At 44.3% G+C, this 24294-nt stretch overlaps 1 protein-coding gene across 3 annotated transcripts in view; it reads left to right on the top strand.

The window, feature by feature from the left end:
• The window catches only part of LOC137376963 (dual specificity protein phosphatase 8-like), a 210208-nt gene that overhangs the window by 27426 nt on the left and 158488 nt on the right, over positions 1-24294 (top strand). For all 3 annotated transcript variants that reach the window (XM_068045978.1, XM_068045977.1, XM_068045979.1), the window contains exon 2: positions 10601-10985. In XM_068045978.1, the coding sequence (XP_067902079.1) occupies positions 10755-10985 (231 nt within the window). In that variant the 5' untranslated portion in view covers positions 10601-10754. The remainder of the gene's footprint in view (positions 1-10600; positions 10986-24294) is intronic.

Genomic DNA, 24294 nt, shown 5'->3' with positions numbered 1-24294 from the left:
GAGAATGGACTACTTTAGATTTGGTGTTGTGCAGTGTGAAAGGGCTAATTAATAATCTCATTGTAAAGAAGTGTCTAGGGAAGAATGACCATAATATGATAAAATTTTACTATAAGTTTGAAAGTGATGTAGTTCAATCCAAAACTAGCGTCTTACATCTAAACAAAGGAAACTACGAAGGTATGAGGGGCAAGATTGGGAAACTACATTAAAAGGTATGATGGTAGACAGGCAATGGCTAGCATTTAAAGAATTAATACATGGTTTACAGCAAATTTGCATTCCTTTGAGGCACAAAAACCCAGCAGGAAAGGTGATCCAACCATGGCTAACAAGAGATGTTAAAGATTGTATTGGATCAAAGGAAGTCGCTCATAAAGTTGCCAAAAAAGTAGTAAGCCTGAGAATTGGGAGAATTTTAGATTTCAGCAAAGGAGGATCAAGAAACTGATGAAGAAAGAGAAAATAGAATATGAAAGTAAACTAGTGAGAAATATAAATACTGACTGTAAAAACTTCTGTCGGTATGTAAAAAGGAAAAGATTAGCAAAGACAACTGTGGGCCCATTATAGGCAGAGACAGGGAATTTATAATGGGGAATAAGGAAATGGCAGAAAAACTAAATAAATACTTGGTGTCTGTCTTCACAGAGGAAGATACAAAAAATCTCCCAGAAATACTAAAGAACCAAGGGACCAGCGAGAATGAGGAACTGAAAGAAATTAGTATCAGTAAAAAAAAGTAGTACTGGAGAAATTAATGGGACTGAAAGCTGATAAATCCCCTTGACTGATGATCTACGTCCCAGAGTGTTGAAAGAGGTGGCTGTCGAGATAGTGGATGCATTGGTGATCATCTTCCAAAATTCTATAGATTCTGGAACAGTTTCTGAAGGTTGGAAAGTAGCAAATGTAACCCCACTATTTAAGAAAGGAGGGAAAGAAAAAACGAGAAATTACAGACCTGTTCGCCTGATATCAGTAGTAGGGAAAATGCTAGAATCTATTGTAAAGGATGTGATAACTGGATACTTAGAAAATAATGGTAGGATTGGCAAGAGTCAGCATGGATTTATGAAAGGGAAATCATGTTTGCTAAACCTGTTGGATTTTTGTTTTGAGGATGCTAGCAGAATAGATCAGGGGGAACCACTGGATGTGGCGTATTTGGATTTTCAGGCTTTTGATAAGGTCCCACTTAGGAGGTTAGTAAGCAAAATTAGAGCATGTGAGATTGGGGGTAATGTACTGGCATGGATTGAGAATTGGTTAATGGATAGAAAACAGAGAGTAGGAATAAACGGGTCATTCTCAGGTTGGCAGGCTGTGACTAGTGGGGTAACCCAAGGATCAGTCTTGGGCCCCAGCTATTTATAATCTATATCAATGATGTGGGAACCAAATGTAATATTTCCAAGTTTGCTGATGACACAAAACTAGTTGGGAATGTGAGTTGTGAGAAGGATGCAAAGAGGCTTCAAGGGGATTTAGACAGGCTAAGCGAGTGGGCAAGAACATGGTAGATGGAATATAATGTGGAAAAATGTGATGTTATCCACTTTGGTAGGAAAACAGAAATGCAGAGTATTTCTTAAATGGTGAGAGGTTGGGAAGTGTTGATGTCCAAAGGGACAGGGGTGTCCTTGTTCATAAGTCACTGAAAGCGAACATGCAGGTGTAGCAAGTAATTAGGAAGGCAAATGGTCTTTACTGCAAGAGAATTTGAGTACAGAAGTAAAGACGACTTGCTGCAATTGTATAGAGCCGTTGTGAGATCGCACCTGGAGTATTGTGTCCAATTTTAGTCTCCTTACCGAGGGAAAGTGTCATGCAGGCCCCCACCTGCCAGGAATGAGGCACTTTAATTTCACTACATGGACTTGAAATTTCAAATTGTTGCTGGGAAGAAGAGAAGGCCTGTGACAAGAGATTGCCAGGCCCCTGGCTGGAAAGACATTTTTGCATATTAACAGACAGTGTTTGGAAGAAAGGAGCTATCCCCTGCTCCAATACAATCCACAAACAAACGTGGTCAAACCAGTTAGTCACATGACTAGCCTGCTTGGCAGACTGGGTTTTTTTCTGAATTGTACAGTTTGAACTGAGAGTTTGGGCAGAATGTTCCTGGACTGAAGAAGACCTCCTGTCTGACTGTCTGCTCCCATCTGTTTCTCACAAAATTCCAAAACCCACTGAAGACACATGAACCCCAAGAGAGAAAAGTGTCCCTCAGCGAACAAGGTTTAAGAAGAATACTGGGCCCCAACGAAAAGCTACAATCTCTACCTACAATCAAGGACTCTACAGTGAGCTTGAAGAACCGTAACAAAAACTCTTCAGATATTATCTCAAACTTTTCCACTTTATTTTTTCTGCTCTGTTCTATCTCTATTTGCATGTGTGTATCACGTATGCATGCTAGCTTGGGCACGCCATGTATCTGTAGACATCAACCAAATTAGAGTTTTAAGTTTAAGTTTAATAAATTTCTACTTTTCTTCTTTAAACCTAAGAAAGTCTGTTTGTGCTGTTTTCTTTACCTTATAATTGGAAAACGGTGAACAAGGATTCAAGGGGGAGCTAAAAACACGGTGTGTTTAAAATTAAACCCTGTTATAGTAAGTCCAGGTGAAGGCTGAAAGGGAACCCTAGACCTCTTTCTCACCTGGTCATAACAAAGGATATACTTGCAATAGAGGGAGTGCAACGGAGGTTCACCAGACTAATTCCTGGGATGGCAGGTTTTTCCAATGAGAGATTGAGGAGACTGGGCCTGTATTCTTTTTTTTTAGAGATACAGCACTGAAACAGGCCCTTCGGCCCACCGAGTCTGTGCCGATCATCAACCACCCATTTATACTAATCCTACACTAATCCCATATTCCTACCACATCCCCACCTGTCCCTATATTCCCCCACCACCTACCTCTACTAGGGGCAATTTATAATGGCCAATTAACCTATCAACCTGCAAGTCTTTGGCATGTGGGAGGAAACCGGAGCACCCGGAGGAAACCCACGCAGACACAGGGAGAACTTGCAAACTCCACACAGGCAGTACCCAGAATTGAACCCGGGTCGCTGGAGCTGTGAGGCTGCAGTGCTAACCACTGCGCCACTGTGCCGCTCTAGCGTTTAGAAGAATGATAGGTGATCTCATTGAAGCATACAAAATTCTTACAGGACTCGACAAGGTTGATGCAGGAAGGATGTTTCCCCTGGCTGGGGGTTCTAGAACCAGGCGACACAGTATCAGAATAAGGGTCAGGCCATTTAGGACTGAGATGAGGAGGAATTTCTTCACTCAGAGGGTGGTGAATCTGTGGAATTCTCTACCCCAGAGGGCTGTGGAGGCTCAGTCATTGAGTATGTTCAAGACAGAGATCGATAGATTTCTAGATATTAAAGATATCAAGGGATATGGGATAGTGTGGGGAAATGACGTTGAGGTAGATCAGCCATGATCTAGTTGAATGGTGGAGCAGGCTCGAGGAGCTGAATGGCTTACTCCTGCTCCTATTTCCTATTTTCCTATAATATCTGCAAAGTCACAATATTGAACTTTGTCTTGGCACCTTGCAACAAATTGGTCAATGGACTCATCATACCTTTGCTGTTGGTCATAAGCATAAGCCTATGTACTCGGAAAGTTAGCTTTACCTTCAGTTGCTGCTCCAGGAATGTCCAAATCTTGCTAGGGTCCTTCAGATCCTCAGTTGGCAATCTTGAGGTATTGAGCTCTTGTAGGCCCTCATTGCCCAATGTGAACTTAAATTTGGTAGCTTGTGTCTCTGATTCACTTACTTCTATTTGCTGTCAGAATAGTTTAAATGCAGAAGCCGTGTGGGACACCTTCCAGTCCATAACTGGATATCTGAAAGGCATTATCTTAATGATCCTGTTTTTTTAAATACATAAAGGTCTTTTACAGGGTTGTATTTTGCACAGACCTCCTTTTAAGAGTGAAAGAGACTGCAGCCTTCGTTGTTTGAACAGCTTGTTTTTAAAAAAAACAGATTTGACTTTTTTTAACTAGTGAGCTTTTTTTTAAACTGAGTGAGAGAGTTTTAACTAAGCAGCCAGCTGTAGCTTGCTGTACTAGCCACTGCCACAACCAGTCTTTTACTTCGTGCTGGTCCTCCGTAGTGCTGTTGGGTCCTTCCCGTTCTTTCTGGCTTAGGCTACACCCAGAAAGCAAAAAAAAACAGGAAAGCTAAAACAGAAATAGCTTCAGCTTTTAAAGTTTCTCGACCTAATGCCAGATAGGTGAAAGCTTTGATCTCCTGGCAAATTATCTGTTGTCCACACAGAGTTCGAAAACCTCTCAGAATCCTGTCTGTATCCTAGCTCGCTGTGGTATTGTGGAGGTTCTTGCTAGCTGCTCTCCTGCTGGATCTTCAGCCACTTAGGTAGGGAGCCTGATTATCTTTGTTCTCTCACTTGATGTGCTCTTCAGGAAAAATTAAACATTGCCACGATGTGATATTCAGTGGTCTTCGGAAAAAAATTAATCCCAGACACTGCTACCATGTATATTACTTGTCCCTTTGCTGTGTGATCTGTTGTAAGACTCACAGGACTCCAAGTAATATTCCAATAAAACATGGGTTTTATTATCACTGAACTGGAATGTATATATACAAATAGTTACTACATAAGCTAGATTTAAACACCTCTCACTCTGCCTGGCTCCACCCACAACTGCCTGGTCATGTTTGACACAACATCACTTCCTCTGGTGATCTTCACTTACAGTTCTTAATGTGGTCTGTTCTTAAGGTAGTCCCACAATAGTCCCCACACTGTCATCATTGGTCACCTGATCATCTATCCTCATGTAGTCCCGCTTTCCCACACCAATTGGAAAGTGAGCAGATTTCTGTTACCTGATTAGATGATTCATGACTGTCAAGCAGCGCTTTTTCCCCATCTCCTATATGTTTAGAACAAAGGTGTGAATAGAAAATTTAAAAAAAATAATTGTTTTTAATGCCCCTATGATTTTTCACCTGGGTTGTCTGCAGTACTGTCCTGGAGATTAACCTTTTAATTCCTGGAGGGTTGACAACCCTTTGCACACATACAACATCAAACCAAGTTTTTCCACTTTGTTGCAAACCGTAATGTGTATATTAGGTCATAAGGGAAGCTGTGCCATTGGCATGGTATAGATGAAAAGCAGAGAGTTAGGCTTGGGGGTCATGAGTACACAGATGTTAAAACAAATTGAAACATCACAAATACCACCGTCATCTGTTTAATGCTTCAACCTCTCAACTAACAAAGAAGGAAACCAAAATATGGGCTTTACATATATTTCAAAGGCTCTTGTTACTTCCTGTGCTGCCTTCAGACACATTTGTAGGTGGCTGCCTCATCATGAGCAGCCCCATCGGTTCATCACGCCTGGCGTATCGTGATTACAGTTATTGGCTGGTAATCTTGGTCCTGCCAAGATTCTGGTTGCTTGTTTCTGGTGCCTGGGCCTGTGAGAGTCCTAGCTGCTGGTTCATGGGGTCCAGTGCTGTTACAATCAACACTGCTGGCTTGTAAGGCCTGGAGCTGGCAGTATTCAAGCTGTTGGTTTGTTGGCCTCAGCTTTTCAGGGCTTATCAGTTCCCAAAAAAGGGATATATGTTTTGTAAAAATTGTTATCATTTGCATTGTTCTAAAACTTATTTTAAAGAGGCTGATGATTGTGTGAGAAATGGACGTAGCTGGAGTGGGGAACAGACCTTTCTGTACTACAACCGCGCAGTGGTTAGCACCGCAGCCTCACAGCTCCAGGGACACGGGTTCGATTCCGGGTACTGCCTGTGTGGAGTTTGCAAGTTCTCCCTGTGTCTGCGTGGGTTTTCTCCGGGTGCTCCGGTTTCCTCCCACAAGCCAAAAGACTTGCAGGTTGATAGGTAAATTGGCCATTATAAATTGTCACGAGTATAGGTAGGTGTTAGGGAAATATAGGGACAGGTGGGGATGTTTGGTAGGAATATGGGATTAGTGTAGGATTAGTATAAATGGGTGGTTGATGTTCGGCACAGACTCGGTGGGCCGAAGGGCCTGTTTCAGTGCTGTATCTCTAATCTAATCTAATCTAATCAAGATGAGAGGTTTTTTTTAATGATCTCACTGGGCACCTGGGGTTATCTTCTGGATAAATAAATTCTACAACTCAAAGCATAAACAATCTGAAACCCACATCACACAAAGTATTCTTTCACCTTTTTTACCCAACATTGGCTCACTAAAATATAGATATTCTGTTAAATGTTTGCATTGAAAATGAAGTTAACCCTTCGACAGCTGGGTTGGAATGCCTTTAATAGATCTCCCAACGTAAGGTGTGCTACCATCTGTAGAAAGTGCCAGCAGAGACTGGTGAAAGGATTAAGGCTGATAAAGTTGTTAGTTCTTCATGTAAGCGTTAGTGGGTTAATCATGAAGCATTCTGTTACAAATGAGACCATGTTAGGTAAGTGACATATCAAAAAAAAGCGAGTTAGCAGGTTGAAAAACTCAAACCTCTTCGAAAGTGAGCAGCTCATCAGAGGGACTGGGATGGCACTGAGGAGTAGGGTGACAGTGAGGAGTGTAGGGGCAATACTGGAGAGATGGTATTGAGATGGGGCAGCACTGTGGAGGGGAGAGACTGGACTAAATAAGGGTAACGTTAATGAGGGTAAATACAAGGTTGCAGAAGGTAACTGAGGTGGCCTTTGTGAGGAAATACCTTGGATCGAAAACACGGCCATCACATTCCAGATGTTGCACGTTATGGGCTGGATTTTACAGCCCCCATCCCCCACCCGACGTCGGGGCTCATGGCGGGGGTGCCCAGAAAATGCCTCCGGGAGAGGCCCGCCATGGGCCTCAATGCTGGGAAGGCCCAGCCCCATATTGTCGGCGGCAGCAAGGCCTCGTGGCAACCCCCCTGCCGGTTGGCGACAGGAGCCAAATATATATATATTTTTAAATGCAAACTACTGAATTAAGTACCACCCACTCCCGACGTCTATTCTGTTGCCATATTGGAACCGGCGGCTGGCGTTCCCACGCCGTCAGATCTCCGTGCATTGATGTAAGGCGGAACACTGGTGGGGAGGGGGGAGCAGGTAAGTTTCTCCCTGCGGGGGTGGGGGGGAGCGGGGTAAAACTAATTTCATTGGTCAAAGGGGTTGTGTGAAGGGTTAAGGATATAAGTTTGTGAACTTTCGGCAGGGGAAGGTCAGCTGCACAAGGTATGTATTTTGGGGGGGGGGGATAGAGCAAGGAATGACCTGTTTGGTCGAGGGGTGGGTGGGAGAGGGGCTTGAGACATTTATTTAATTTGTTTGAATAAATTCTAAGTGACTATCTCTTTAAAAATTCAAATTAAATGTAAGGGCTTGAAGCCCTTTAAAAATGGCATCAGCGTCTGTGCAATGGCGCTGGACACTAAAGGCCTGCTACCCGACCTGACCCCGATGGGACCTGACGACGTGTCGTGTTCAGGTCAGGTCAGGCGCCTCTTCCGGGTCCAGCCTTCGGACTCGGGTCAGGTCGGGCCGAGTCCGGGTTGGGTCAGGTCAGGTTGAGTCGGACCAGACACACACGGTAAGTGCTCTGCCGGTAAGTATTGAAATTAAAAAACTTACCTGAGCTGGGAGTCCGGGACGAAACTGAGTCTGTGCAATGAGCGAGTGATGTCACTATGACATCATCATGCATGCACTGCAGCTTCCTGGAGGTTCCGAGTCGGAAGGTAAGTTAAGGGATGGGCGGGTCGGGCTCGGTTTGGGTCAGGCTTGGGGCAAAATTGGAGGGACACGGACCACCCTGGCCATGTAAATGAGCCGCCACGTTTAATATCGCGGCAGCTCCACGGAGTGAAGCCTGCGTGTGCAGGCCGCCATTTTTGAAGGCCAGCCCCAGTACATAAAATTCATCCCTATATGTTGTATTTGGTTGCAAAACAATCTGTATAAAATGAAAAAATATCCAGTCTTTCATTTGCAGCCTGAAATTTACAAGCTGCTACCACCAGCCTCGGCGTGGCCATAGCAGCTCATGAGTAGCTACAGTTAGCTGGATTTTCCTGTTCAGGGCTGCGGCCTTAAAGGTTCAGGCAAAGTTATGGCTAAACTTCAAACCGTGGTCAGGACGGAGACAGACGTGAAATGAGAGGGTTCAAGTCAGATGCCTGTTTTATACCCCGGCCAATTTTATCCTCCATTGAAGTAATTAAGAGTAATTAACAGTAAAATCGGGGGGCGGGGGGGTTGGGGGTGGTGGTGTAAAAAAGGAGGCTCCTGGCAAGTTAAGGTAAAATCATCCCTTAAGGTATGAGGTTTTGAAAGTCAACTGGCACATGTCCCTTCCCTGTTTTCCAGCTTTCTTACTGAAGTCTGAGTGCAGCAATAGAACAAGGCAGTATATCTCTCCAATGTTTAATGAGATGGTAAAGGGAATGGGGATCATAAGATGAAAGGCTAAGGGGCACCACATATCCATGAAAGAGCCAGCGCCTCCAAGAAAACGTTCCGTTAACTTGCAGAAGGAGAATAGCTAGAAGTTATGAATTGTCGTGAAGACAGGTTGACCAAAAGACCCTCACTTTTCAAACTGCTCAAAATAATGTCACAACTAAATTTATCCCTCCTAATCATTAACCCAGTTTACAGTTATATGAAGAGTTGGGGAGTGGCATCAGGTAGAAGACCTAGGTTTTGAGGAGGGCACAAGGGAGGACATAACCTGTGCCTCATTTTTCTTCCCCCGCTTCCTAGTAGTTGTACCAATGAATCTGATCGTTTTTTCTAACAGCCGCAGCATTGTATAGTGAACAGCTGGATTTAATTTTATTTCCCCAAGTGCGTCATTAACAGATGCACAGCAGAGCTCCACACGTGAAAGTTGTGGCATTAAGTGGCGGTGCAAATTTTCGAACTAATGCAGATCATCTCAGATGAACATGTTTCTGCTGCGTATCAGAGTGCTGGAATTACATAGCTGTGTTTGGGAAGGAAGTGAAATTCCCCACAGTTCAGGGAGGCCTAACAGGGCCTTTCCTCTCTGGTAGCTAAGGCTTTTTTTTTAAAAAACGGCAGAAAGTAGCAAAAGCATTAAGAAAGAACAAACTTGTGCTTATACAGCGCCTTAACACAATCTCAGGACATTCCAAATCTCTTCACAACCAGTGAAGTACCTTTGAAGTGTAGTTACTGTTGCAATGTAGGGAAATGCCGCACCAATTTGCATATAGCAAGGACCCAGAAACAGCTGGTCAGCTGACCTTTAGTGATGTTGGTTGAGGGTTAAATATTGACCAGGACATTAGGGAGAACTCTCCTGCTCTTCTTCCTGTCATGCTGTGGGATCTTTTATGTCCACATGAGAGGGTAGATAGGGCCTCAGTTTAACATTTCATCCAAAAGATAATGCCTCCAACAGTGCAGCACTCCCTCAGTACTGCACTAGAGAGTTAGATGGGATTAGATACTCAGGTCTCTGGAGTGGGATTTGTATCTACAATCATCTGACTCTAAAGCAAGAGTGCTATCACTGAGCCAGGGCTGTGAGTTTGAATAAAGCTTACACAGGCTGGCAGAAGGGATGTTTGATTGCTGAACTAATCTGGAACATGTCTGGTGTGGGAAATAGAAAAGTTCACCTTGTTGCAGTAATGCTGCTTTTCTGAATTTGAGGTTAATGCCTATTGTTGGGTGGAGCAGAGGAGCTTTACTCTCCACCAAACCTGTGGTATACCTGACCTGGGAGTGTCTGATGCTGACACTAGCTACCTAATTTAAGAATAGTGATCTGTTATTTTTTGAGCAAAAAGGTTGACCAAAGAAAATTGCCCCATTTTAGGAATCAGTAGATGAAAAAAGACCGAGGTTCATCTAATACAAAAGCAAAGTATTGTGAGTGCTGGAAATCTGAAATAAAAACAAAAAGTGCTGTAAATACACTACAAATATTTAAAGCCCTGTGCCCTCAATTGCTAAATTCACTTCTCCTGATGTGGAGCTGAGCCACCCAGACCAGAGATTGTTGGGTTTGATCTCTGATCCATTGCTGAGCGAGCTGCTGCCAGCTGGGGAAGTGATGGTCATGCTACAATTGGCCTCAGGACCTCTGGGCAAGAAGGGGGAAAGAAAGGCTCCTGCTCGCTAACCTGAGGAGCTGTGGGCATCAGGTGATGTTCAGATCAGGCAAATGTTGTGCAATGAGTCCACATCCCCAATAGGGACTGGGTTTGAGAGTGGGCAAGCTCCCTTCATGGGTCATCCCTGCCACCCCAAGTGGTCTAATAGTCGCTCTATGATCACGCGTGATGAATGAGCACTCTGAAGAGGCTGTTGGTGCCCGTGGGCAGGATCCCAGCATAAGTCACCACCTCCGGGAAAGAAACCAAATTAAAATTGGAGTGGGGAGAACAACAAAAACAAGTTTGAATAGCTTCGTAAAAGAGCAAGGTTCAATCTGTACTCTTTGTTTATGCCTTTCTGTGAAGTAAACTAACAACTGTGACCACTCTTGAATGCTCAGGGATGTGAAGAGTGACCCTGCAGCCATTAATGTGGCAGACTGACTGGTAATTCATTTGTTTCCTTCGCAGGATGAGGCAGCTCGGAGCAATGAACAGGAGTATCTGGCTCTCAGCAGGGCAGTGATCCAGTCAACCGTCTTCCCTCCGTAAAGACCCACTCTCTTCTTTTGTTTTGGGGGCGGGGAGGGAGGGAGCTCTTTCTTCTTCAAGACCTTGGCCAGCAATGGCAGGGGAGAAAGCCAGGCCCAAAGTGATCGATTCCCAGAAACTCGCCAGCCTTCTGCAGAATGGCGTCGAGGGCACGCTGGTGATTGACAGCCGCTCATTTGTGGAGTACAACACCTCCCACGTCCTCAACTCGGTGAACATCTGCTGCTCAAAGCTGGTGAAGCGAAGGCTGCAGCAGGACAAGTTCTCCATCACCGAGCTCATTCAGCCTTCCTGCAAGATGAAGGTATTGTGTCGCACTTCCTTTCTCTTGACCCTCGCCCCTGTGGCACGCGATTAACACAGTGGCAGCAGCCGCCACAATGCTCCCTGTAGTGGCAGGAAGCACAAACTCAAGTCACCCTCCATACTTCCTTTCGCCTTTTCTTGTGACATTTGTGCATGTGAGTTTATTTAGTTCCACTCGGTATGTTTCTACAGTGTCTGATTGTGTCTCTTCCTCTACCTCTGTCTGTGTCTCTCTCTCTTGCCTGTCTCTGTTCATCCTTTTCTCTCGGGGTCTCTTCCCACCCCGTTTGCCCCCAACTTCGCCCCCATCAAAAGCAAAAGATTCAAATCCTTTTCAGTCTGTCAACAGCTTTTTCCTCTTACCCCTCCCCTCCGGTTTAACCTGCTCCCTCTCCTCTGCAAAGCCGAAAAAATTACAAATAATGAAAGACTGGATTAAGCTGGAGCTCTCGGGGCCTGCTGTGATTGGCTGGCAATGACATCATTGCCCTGGCCCTGTGGAGCTAAATACTGTGGCAGATTGAGGGGACAACACGCGCAGCTTGCTGCCTGGCAGTGTGCCTGTGTGATTGATGCTGAGTGTTTATGTGCTGCTTGGAAGCTTAATTATAATTTTGCCATCTTGAGCTGTTGAATATTTATTAGACAGTGCCAGACCCTTCTCTTTTTCACCTAAGTCCCCGACTAAATCTCTGCTCAAGTGTTTGGTGCTTTTGTCTCATTCTTGATGTAGAATAGCAAGGGCCCCCCATTAGCCAAAGAATCCGTTATTCCAAATGTTAGTCTCCTTTTCTTTTCTGATGCCTTTATTCATCCCAGCACTTGTTAATTAATTTATGGGAGCTCTGAATTAATTTGCCCTCAATAGCTGGGAGAGAGAGAGAGAGAGAGACCAACAGCAGCTGAACTGCAACAAAGGTGCTTCCTATTGGAAAAGGTTCATTTAACGATTTGTTTAAAAATAACCACCGGGGGCTCTCCTGACAGCTCAGCTGCTTAAGGCACTGGGAAGTTGAGTCATACAAACCAGGGAGGTCCAAGGTCTGTTCCCCAATCTGTGCTGAGCTAAGGCACTTTTAATATTAAATATATATGGACAAGCTCCTAGGAGAGCAGTGCTGAAATGAAGAGCTGTGACCTCTGTGTGCTGCTTCCCATTTCTGTGTGTTGGCACTTCTGAAAACTGTCTTTCTGTGGGTCTCTGAGGTAATTTCTCCAGTGTTTGGCAGCTTTATGCAGAATGTCCCCAATAGAAAGAGCACCATGGGTCCAATATCGACTGAAGGAGAATCTAAGAGTCTACCAACAATTAGAGGAGAATCGGGGGGTCCAACATCGACTGAAGGACTACCACGTTTCTCTGGTATTATCTGACTGCTGCAGTTCACTGTTCGCATTTACAACATTTGGAAGGGCGGAAAGAATATGGTGAGGGTTAAATCCAACCATCCATTCTGTTGTTATCAATGCATAACTTCTGCTAAATGCTGGTCTATAACGTTCCACAGCAGAATCCTTTCCAGGATGTTTATTCAGAACAGATGTAATTATCTTAAAAGATTAACACTATAGCACACATAAGGAAACAACAGTTTGCATTGAAGCTACATCTGTCTCTTCCATCCACCTCAGAGGTATCTTAGCTCTCCCCACCCTGCTGCAGCATGTTCTAAGTGGCGCAGCACCGCCTGAACTCAACAGTAACAACCTGATATGATCAGGAGTTAAAGCTGCAGGGCCACATAATGCTATGAGGTGCGATAAATGCAACCATGCAACTTTTAGCATGATGGGTATTTTGTCCATTTATCTTTGATATTTGTAAAACCACAGCTTAAAAATATGAATATGTAGCACCAGACTTGACAGTGTGTCCAACTGTGCCATCATACCCTTCCTCTGCTGGTAGATACAGTAAAATATCCTCACCAGTTTGTTTTTATCTTTTCAAATATCTTACAGCATGGCTTTTACAAAGATTGTAACTCAGCAACTAAGTGCACCTAGGGAAGGGGTCATCATCTTCATGAGGGCTTAGGGAAGGTCAAAAACTTGGCAAGAGAGAGAAGTTTCCTTAATTAAGTCCTCTTCATTTCCAAGGCTCCTCAGTTGAACTCTTGTGTTTAACAGCTTAAGGAGCAGATGAAGTGAAATAATGTCATGCAAGGATCGCAGTCTTTGTCTTTGCCCCACAGAATGTTTAGCGGACTGGCACAGAGTGATTGGTAGATTGGTTCTTTTTGAAGTATCTAACCCGATAAAACTGCAAAAAAGAAAAGTTCCCCCTCAGTCTATGAACTCGTTGGGCTGAAGTAGGTTTTCAGACCTCTCACCTCATTCCCCACAGCCTAATATTTTTCTTGATGCCATTGCTCAGTGCCCTCTTCATAAGAAGCTATAGCCGTGTCTGCCTATGGGGATCGATGGAGGAGGCTCAGGAAAGAGAATTGTTCCAAAATGAAAAACTTGTGAAAACAAATGATGTGAACCGAGGGAGGAGCTCACTGAGAACAGTACTGCTCAGTGCTGACATTTACCCACAGTGTGACCTAACTTTCACACTTTCTGCCCAGAAACTGGGCTTGCAACAAAAGCAGACCTGCAGGCCTCCCAACTAAGACTGCTGCAGAGGTCACGCATTGGTAACTGAGCTGCTGGATATGACATCTCATTACATCTTAGCCGATATGAGCATATGGAGATTATTATCTCAGTGCTACTAGTGGGTGGCAGTGCTTGAAAATGTACCAGCCAAAGTTGAACTTAACCCCTATAATCAAATAATCATACAGCACAGTAGGAGGCCATTTGACCCATTGTGCCTGTGCTAGTTCTTTGAAAGAGTTAGCCAATTAGACCCAATAATGTCCTATACTGTCTGGAGTGTAGAAGAATGCAAGGTGGTCTCATTGAAATGTATAAAATTTCGAGGGGCTTGGCACAGTTTTTTTTACTCTTTCATAGGATATGGGCATGGCTGGCAAGGCCATGCCCATCCTTAATTGCCCTTGACAACTCTTTTCAAGGGCAGTTCGGGATGTGCAATAAATGCTGGCCTAGCCAGCAATGCTGTATCTCTCTATGACTCTATATCCATATCCCACAAGCGAATAAAAAAAAAAACTGAGTAGCTTGCTAGGCAATTTCAGAGGGCAGTTAACCACATTGTTGTGGGTCTGGAGTCACATATAGGCAAGCCTAGCAGATTTCTTTTACTAAAGGGCAGTAGTGAATCTAATGGGGTTTTACAATATTCAATGATGGTTTATGACACTATTATTGAGACTAGCTTTCAACTCCAGATTTTAATTGAACTTTAATTCTGCTAGCTACCATGTGGGATTTGAATCCATGTCCCCAGAGAGCTCTGAATTACTAAGCTAGTAACAGTACCGCCACACCACCATCTCCCTAGAATACTGAAAGGCTGTTACCCCTGGCTGGAAAGTCTAGAACTAGGGGACATAGTCTCAGGATAAGGGGGTCGGTCATTTGGGACAATGATGAGAAATTTCTTCACTGAGGGTTGCGAATCTTTGTAATTCTTTACTGTGGAGGGCTGTGGATACTCAGTCGTTGAGTATATTCAAGACTGGAATCAATATATTTTTGGACTTTAAGGGAACTGAGGGATATGGGGATAATGCGGGAAAGTAGAGTTGAGGTCGGTGATCAGCCAGGATCTTATTGAATGGTGGAGCAGGCTCGAGGGGCCGAATGGTCTATTCCTGCTCCTATTTCTTATGTTTACTCCCCTGCTCTTTCCCCATAGTCTGCAGCTATTTCCTTTTCAAGCATTTATCCAATTCCCTTTTGAAAATCATTATTGAATCTGCTTCCATCACACTTTCAGGCAGGGCATTCCAGGTCATAACAACTCACTGCATAAAAATGTCTCCTTATCTTCCCCACCCCAACTCTTTTTTCAACTATCTTAAACCTATCCCCTTTGGCTGTCAACCCTCCTACCAGTGAAAACAGTTTTGCCCTATTTTACTCTACTAAAACCCTTCAAGATTTTGAACACCTCTATCAAATCTCTCCTTAACCTTATAGGCTCTAAGGAGAACAATCCCAGCTTCTATAGTCTCTTCACGTAACTGAAGTTCCTCATCCCTGGTACCATTCTAATAAATTTCCTCTCAAAAAAGTGCTGGAAATACTCAGCATCAGTGAAGCATCTGGCAGCATCTGTGAAGAGCGAAGCTAAGTTAACGTTTCAGGTCAGTGACCTTCCACCAGAACTGGAAAAGGTTAGAAATGTGATAGGTTTTAAGCAAATAAAGTAGGGGTGGGGCAAAAGAGAACAAATGGGAAGGTTTGATAGGACTGAGACTAAACCAGTCAGTTCACAATTTTGGTGTCATGTTTGACCCTGAGATGAGCTTCCAACCACATATTTGCACCATTACTAAGATTGCCTATTTCTGCTTGTGAACATTGCCCAACTTTGTCCCATCTCAGCTCATCTGCTGCTGAAACCCTCATTCATACCATCATTACCTCTAAACTTGACTATTCCAATGTACTCCTGACTGGTCACCTACATTCTACCCTCTATAAACTTGAGGTCATCTAAAACTCTGCTGCCCATGTCTTAGCTCGCACCAAGTACCATTCCCATATCACCTCTCTGCTCACTGACCTACATTGGCACCCGGTCAAGCAACATCTTGATTTTAAAATTACATCCTTGTTTTCAAATCCCTCCCTGATCTTGCCCCTCCTTATCTCTGTAATCTCCTTCAGCCCCACAACCCTCCGAGATAGCTGTGCTCCTGTAATTCTGACCTCTTGACCATTCCTGATTTTAATTGCTCCGCTATTGGTGGCCGTGCCTTCAGTTGCCTGGGCCCCAAGCTCTGGAATACCCTCCCGAAACCTCTCCACCTTGGTACCTCACTTTCATCCTTTAAGATGCTCCTTATAAAACCTACCTCTTTGACTAAGCTTTTGGTCATCTGACCTAATATGTCCTCACGTCGCTCAGTGTCATATTTTGTTTAATAATACTCCTATGAAGTGCCACAGGATGTTTTATTATGTTAAAACTCAACATAAATATAAGTTGTTGAAACTGTCAACCTCAGTCCCATTGTTTTAACATACGATATGAAAATGATGGGCAGGAAAAGACCAGGTGGTTTAACAAACTTGTTCCACACTCATGATGCCTAGCGCAACATAACTAGACACCTGCTACTCCCCCACCCCTCCCCGCAGTCATGTAATCCCCTGGCAGAGGCAATAAAATAGAACTTTTGCTAACAATTATAGATCATATCATTATCTTTCTGTTTCCCAACCATTTTGCCTTTGATCTTATTTAGAAAAACAAAGTTCAAACTTGCATTTATATCTCGACATTGTCGCATCATAAGGGATGTCCAAAAACATTTATTACTTTTGAAGGACAGTCACTGTTGTTTCAGCAAATGCTACAATCTATTTGTGCACAGGCAGGTCCCACAAACAATCTGTTTTTGTGATGTTGATTTATGAAGAAATATCTGCCCTTCTTCAAATAGTGCCATAGGACCTTTTATATCTACATCACGAGGCACAATTTAACATTTTCAGCAGCTCTGATGTAGAATTTGCTCCACATCCCACTGAAATGTAGGCCTCGATTAAGTCTTCAAGTCCTGGGATGGGATTTGAACCCATACCCTTGTGATTCAGAGGCCAATCTGACATATTGAGAGGAGCAGCAGAGCCTGCTGGTGTTTGGAAGGCTATATCGGTATCTGTTCAGATGCCAGCCATTAGCCCACAGTGCTTCAGCTATACATGTGGCAGTTTAGCTCCTCGTGCTGTAGGCTTCAATTATTACCTAATCGCTTCTCTCAATCATAATCATCAGCATTCATCGGTTAAACCAAACATCTAAAGGAGATGTAGATTTGCTCTCTGGGGTGGACAAACAGCTGGAACAACTCCACAACATCTGACTCCTAATGGCATCATGTGCAGGTGGCATAGCTTTATCCAGTGCAGTGACTCACATCTATGCAAAATGCTTCATCACATCACTTGGCAAATATAAATTAAAAAAAGAGGTTTAGAAAACACATTTTCAGCAAAGATATTGTGGGGTAGAAGTTTGTCTTGAGCAATATCTAATCAGCCAGCTGGCACACACCCTGCCCGATATTCAATTCTATTGCACTCAGTGGAACTGAATCTCGAGCAGGAAGTAGAGTGGGCGGTGGATGTGGTACCACCCACTTTGCTCTGCTGTCCGTGATAAATTTCTACCCCTGCCCCTTTAAATTTAGTGAGATACTCAGTGAGTCTCAGTCCTTCAGGTAGTTATCATGGAGAAGTCCGAGCTCTGATAGGCCACTTGCCCTGATTCCGTAACAACACACAGCGGTCCGATATAAAAGAAGCGGTGGAATGGAAAATAAGTAAATTGCTTCAGCTTCACTGATGAGGTCTGATCTGTTTGATTCGACTCCCAACAAGGCAACACATGAAACTAAATAGAAAACGAAAAAGTAATTGCCAGCTGATAGACAGATTTTTGGTCTCTCAGGGAATCAAAGGATAAAGCGAGCGGGCGGGAAAGTGGAGTTGAATCCTAAGATCAGCCATGATCATATTGAATGGCGGAGCAGGCTCGCTGGGCCATATGGTCTACTCCTGCTCCTATTTGTGTGTTATCTTGTGTAGCTGGCAGGGGGCAGTGCGGGGCAATGGGATGGGGTGGGTGGGGGGGGAGGGGGCACGGTTAGATGCTATTAGTCACCATGAAAGCAAAGCTGGAATGAACTTTGCACCTCCTCTGAAGTAATGGTCCATTTCTACTGCAGGTATCAAGAGCAGGGGAGCATTATTTGACACCCTTCCAGGGTGGTACAGCCCAGTAACACTGAATCATGGGGGACATTTTGCAAGGTAGCTTCACTCACCAGCAGCATAAACTGGAAATTAGGGTGTATAACGGCCACCATTTCCTGACTGTTATAACAAGCTAATTTAAAAATGGTGGGTAGCACCGGCTGAATTTCCCCATCAAGCTGCCGGTAGGTGGGGCTTCTTGCCAGCGGTGCAGCCTCATTACAAATCCCATAGGGCTGTCTCCACCCTGCTCTGTAATTGGTTACACTGCACATGGACGCGGAGCTTTAAGTTGCAAAGAGCCCACTATCTTGATGGTTCTTGACTAACATGAAAAATGTAAAGGCCATTCAGGGAACCGCCTGGGAGTCCTTTTAAACTTTATGTTACAGATAGTCTCAAGCCATTCATGCCTGCTGACTTTGCTTCCAAGTTCCACAGTGGTTTTTGTATCCAAGCAATGCCAGAACCTTCTGATTTTTTTCATGTACTGAACCCTGAGATTCATTAATGCAAGGGCACCGTCACTGGCTGGAACCTTACCTATTATACATCTTACTCCGAAGCAGAGGTTGTTGTTGTGTCTTTGCACTCTTCCTTTGAGGTACAGCGTGAAGCAGGCTGATTAGCAATCTGAGAAGCTGCAACATAAACGCTCCTTCCATTGCCGTAATCATCTTTATATCAGCCAATATGCAATAGGAGCGTTTTATGGGCTCCCACCACCCATACAACGCGGAGTGGAGGCGGATGCGTTGTCACCCACACCCACAGACCAGAGTATCCCACTAGATATCTTCTCAGAATTGAGAGCTGGAGCTTCAGGCTGCACTCAGCAGGGGTGTCTGAAGCAGGTTTCAAATCTTACACTTTCTGACTTTAAGGCAGGGAATGCCACCGCTAAGTCAAAGGCTCATTCCTGTACAGAGGTGAGGTTAGTGAAATAAACTAAACAGAAGAGAGTCAATGTGGCTCAAGTATTCTTCACATGACACATGACATGAAGTGCGCCCCTCTGTCCTGTAAGTCCCAGGGGACCTGCAGCTGTGAACTGTTCTTGTAGATGTGAAGCATGTTGTTTAAGAAAAGATGGACGGAAATGAGAATATGGAGTGGGGATGCTTATCAAAATGAATTTGTACTCTGCAGCTGAGACAAGCTGTGCTTCACTTCGCAATGAGCAGATGCCTTTCTTACGCAGCGGCAAGGCTGCAAAACTTGAGCTTTTATACATGCAGATGATTACATGTACAGACACGCATACAAACAAGTATATATGTGACTGTGCATGCACAAGTCATGTGTGCAAACAAACATACATATGCGTCCAAATGCACGGGCGTGCAGACAAACAGTTAGACAAACAGTTACAGGCATGTTTACGTGCACCCTACGCCAGGGGCTGCACAGATATACAGGAGCTGCACACATACATAGTCATGCCCATATACATTGATTTCTCTTTCTAAACTAGCTGTGCCCAGGTCCATCGTTCAGAAATGACAAGGGAGCTCAGTGGGACGAGGAGGGCTACAGATGTGGGATTGTAAGTCTCTGTAGGGACCTTCTTAAGTCTGAACAGATCTCCTGGGGTAAGGACAATGTCTTTTTTTGCGAAGTGAATGATGTCACTGCTGGGACCATCTGCTCCTGTGGGTAAAGCTGGATAGTTGAGGCTAGAGATTGAGTGGAGCAGAGCAGACAGTGACTGTGGACTCTGCTAAAAGCATCTGTGCTGCTTGTTGTCTCTGGCACACAACAGCAGCCATGAGAAAAATATTCAATGTTATTTTGTCGCCCATTGGAGAAATAACCTTGTAGATTCCATGAGGTTGAGATTTCTGCACCAAAATCAAAAATGAAATTATTATATTTTCCCAGCCTTAAGGCCAGGGAGTAAGAAAATCTGAGATTTTTACAATTCTTTCTCAGGATGTGAGCATCACTGACAAAGCTGACATTTATTGCCCATCCAGGTGCACCAGCTAGAACAAAGAGGCTTGCTCGGCAACTTCAGAGGGCAGTTAAACAAAAGCATGCTAGTGTGGGACTGGAGTCACATATATGCTAGACCGGGTCAGGACAGTAGATGTCCTTCCCTAAACGACTTTAGCAAACCAGTTCAGTTTTTACAACAATGGTCACTTCTTTTGATGCCAGTTTTTTTATTTCCAGATTTTTTAAAGCTGAATTCAAATTCTCACCCTGCCTCATTGGAATTTGAACTCACTTTCTCTGGGTTTAGTTTAGTAAAATAACCATTACATTACTGTATCTCAGAGAGCCACATAGTTAGCTTTGCAAAGCTTTCATGCAGGGCACAGATTTTGCAGCCTGTGTTTTATATCAGCCTGGCTTCCAGTGGTCTGGAGTTTAGACAGGGTTTCAATAGGAGGCTCCATTAACCCATTTTCTGTAGGCCTAGGGGGAATTCCCTAACTGAAGAAGCTCTCAAAGGGTCTGAGGCTTTTTTTAAATCTTTATTTTCCAGATTGTTTTTACCACAGGCTTTTGTTATTAATTTTTGTTGGTAAGTTTATTTAAAAAAACAAATTTTTTTTGTGAAAAACACAATTGGGAGGTTATTTTTACCCAAGTATTGAATTTCATAGTTGAAATGGTGAAAGGAGACACCCCAGGGGCACCTGGATCAAGCTGCTATTCTGCCACCAACCATATCTGTAAGGTCTGGCACTGAAGAACTGGTTCCACAGGCTCCAGGTTGGAACAGTAATCTGTGCCTTCTGCTGCCAATCTACACCATGGGAATGGCACTGCCCATGCCAGTTACAACGATCTCTTTTTTTTTTCATTCTTGGGATGTTGCCCTGAGAAGGCGACTGTGGGCTCCATGCAATTTCCTTCCAGTGGGCAGTGTTTTGTACTTTTTCCTGTTCTAGCTTATTTTTTGCTGCCATATTCGTTCTCGGGTTCATCACCAATCCAATGACTGCTTTCCTCCCCAGTCAATTTCTTTTGCCTCTTCTCAGCCCCTTTCCATTGCAACTCGGCCAAGATTGGAATGTGTTAGTGAGGGGTGCTGTCAGAGGCAGTTAACAATACCTTTATATTCTACTGACACCGTACAGTAAAGGCCTGCTACCCGACCCGAACCCGAAGGGACCCGACAACATGTGTCGGGTTCGGGTCAGGTGGGGCCGCTCTTCCGGGTCCGGCCTTCGGGCTCGGATCGGGCCGGGTCTGAGTTGGGCACAGCAAGAATTGCAGGTAAGTGTTAAAAGTTAAAAACTTACCTGAGCTGCGAGTCCGGGACGTCAAGCGGGGAAACTCTGAGTCTGCGCAGTGAGCGAGTGAGCGTCTCGATGACGTCATCACGCTCATGCTGCAGCTTCCTGACGATTGGGAGTCAGAAGGTAAGTAAAGGGAACATTGCGGTGGTCGGGTCGGGTCGGATCAGGCTCGGGTTGGGTCGGGCTCGGGGGAAAATGGAGGGACTCGGGCGGGGTTGGGCTTGGGTCCGATGTGGTTCCATTGGGTTCGGGTCGGGTTTTTTTTTGTGACTTGAGCAGGCCTTTACTGTACACTGGTCCTGGAGTAGCTGCCTTCCACAGCAAGTGTGCCATCCCACTGAGGAAAGCTGTACCAATACCTGCAATCCAGCTCCTTGGTTAAATGGACAATGTATGAAAAGTATGGCATTCACCTGTAACAGCGGTCCAATCAAATTGAATACAGCTGCTAATCAAGTCACATGGTTGACATATTTCCAAGGCCTTTCGGGAACAGAACATTGAGAGATCGTTATGTTTCTGCATGTATATTATAAAGAATAATTAACACCTCCAGAATGTGTTCCAAAGCAGTAACACTTACAATAACACCTCAGCTTTGGAATGAGATTAATACTTTTTCGGGGGGAAAAAAGTGTCAGCTTTCTTAACTCTTGCCAATTTTCTCCATTCCTTTCACAAAAGGCATCATCTCTTTGTGTTTCTCTGATTTCCACTAGTGTGAAGTGCCTCAGGTCGTTTTTATATAACAACAACAACTTGTATTTGTATAGCTCCTTTAACATAGTAAAAAGTCCCAAGGTGCTCACAGGAGCGTTAACAAACAAAATTTGAGCAGATAAGGGCATTTTAGGGCAGGTGACCAACAGCTTGGCCAAACAGGTTTTAAGGAGCATCTTAAAGTAGGAGAGAGAGGTCGAAGGTAAAGAGGGTATTCCAGTGCTTGGGGCCAAGACATGGCCATCAAGGGAGGGACAAAGGAAATCATGGATGCACAAGAGGCCAGAGTTGGAGGAAGTCAGAGTTCTTGGAGTATTGTTCAGCTGGAGGAGATTACAGATATAGGGAAGGGCGAGGCCATGAAGAGATTTGGACACAAGGGTGAGATTTTAAAATTTGAGATGTTGCGGGATCCAGAGCCAACGTAGGTCAACTACCACAGGGGTGATGGATAAATTGGACTTGGACTTGTCCTAATATCCACTTATGTGCCTCTTGTCTTTTGGTCTATGACACTAATTCAACCCTTGATCTATTGATTACCAGTAATACATAATTAGGTGTTTTAAAGCTGCATTTGTTATAAACTTCCCCCTTCATTCTCTTATTCAATGTTCTAATTTTCTCTTCTGCTGGGGTGTATAATGCAGCCCTAGAACTGCTGATTATTCTTAGAGCCTGAGGTAGACAGTGATAGTGGGGTAGTGAGTCAGCAGCCCGTCTTGCATCTCTTTTTACTTATTTAATTTAGAGATATAGCGCTGAAACAGGCCCTTCAGCCCACCAAGTCTGTGCCAACCAACAACCACCCATTTATACTAATCCTACATTAATCCCATATTCCCTACCATTCTCCTACCACCTACCTACACTAGGGGCAATTTACAATGGTCAATTTACCGATCAACCTGCAAGTCTTTGGCTGTGGGAGGAAACCAGAGCATCCGGCAGAAACCCACGCGGTCATAGGGAGAACTTGCAAACTCCACACAGGTAGTACCCAGAACTGAACCTGGGTCGCTGGAGCTGTGAGGCTGTAGTGCTAACCACTGCACCGCTAACCACTGCACCACCCTCTTCCAGTGTTTTTTGTTACTGACTGCATTGGTTCTATTATCACAAATTTATTACCTTATATTAGTGAAGACCCGTGGAGGAAGGTGACAACACTCCACCCAGAACCAGATATAAGAGCTCACTTTTGTGGGTCTGCTCCCAGCTTGGAGCCTCACTCAATATGAACGAGGGTCGGAGACAGCTATAACACCAAAGTCCTTACATTTATTCAGCGCCTTTCTCAACCTCAGGACATCCCAAAGTGCTTTACTGCTAATTAAGTACGTTTTCAAATGTAATCACTATTACAATGTAGGAAATGTGGCAGCCAATTTGTGCACAGCAAGGCCCTATAAACAGCAATGTGATAATGATCAGATCTGCTTTAGTGATGTTGCTTGAGGGATAAATATCGACCAGGATACCAAGGGTAACTCCCCTGCTGTTCTTTGAAATAATGCCATGGAATCTCTTATGCCCACCTGAGAGGGCAGACAGGGCCACAGTTTAACATCTCATCCAAAAGACAGACATTCACATCAATCTCCAAGCTGGGGGCAGAGTCACACAAAGGGAGCCCATATATTTGCTTTAGGATGGAGTGTTGTGACATACATCTCATGATCTTCCATTAGTCTTCATTAAAAGAGAAAGATCATAGATTTATGATAATGGGACCGATCACCTCAATGTAGATCACGCCACGGCACCTTCCTCTGAGTGTAAATTCAGGAAGTGGTCTTCCAAACTCTTTCACTATTGGTGACAGCAATTCATTGCCAGAGCTGCCTTATATTGATGGGGTAAAATGAAATGCAGAAAGCTTTCCTGGCATAGAAGCATCTTTCTTGAGGTGGCAAACTGTTTTGTCATTGAATTATCCCACTGCTGCCATCATACTGAGCAGGGTTCCATGAACACCTCCGCACACTTTAACATGTACACTCTTTTGTGCATGCACGCTCTCTTGCCCGCGCTCTCATGCGAGCAGGCTCACATGCACGTATTTATACACTCACGCAAATACAGACACTCACGCAAATACAGAGACATATGTACACACGCATGCACACATAGGGCTGAATTTTAAGTGTCCACCGCCGAGTTCAAAAAATGGCGATCTCACCCGCGGCAGCTCACCCGGGGTGGCCCACTCCCCACCTCCCCTCAATCTCATGGAGGGAACGGGCTGTCTGTCCCCGGCAATGGCATAAGGTGCCTGTGAGCATTTTTAAAGGGCAGCCAGCCCTGCCGGTCAATTTGAATTTTTAAAGATACAGCCCCTCCCCCCAAAATTTATTACATAAAATTCTAACACCCTTTCTCAACCCCCAATAGCAATTACATTAACTATTTGCCCTTTCCCCACCCAAAACACCTTTTAAATCTGACCTTTCCCCCCAAACTGCACAATGTTTAAAGTTCACCCCTTCCCAC

The sequence above is a fragment of the Heterodontus francisci genome, chromosome 14 (assembly GCF_036365525.1).
Source record: "Heterodontus francisci isolate sHetFra1 chromosome 14, sHetFra1.hap1, whole genome shotgun sequence".
Taxonomy (NCBI): domain Eukaryota; kingdom Metazoa; phylum Chordata; class Chondrichthyes; order Heterodontiformes; family Heterodontidae; genus Heterodontus; species Heterodontus francisci.
The sequence above is the reverse complement of the archived record's forward strand: the minus strand, read 5'-3'. Positions and strand labels throughout refer to the sequence as shown.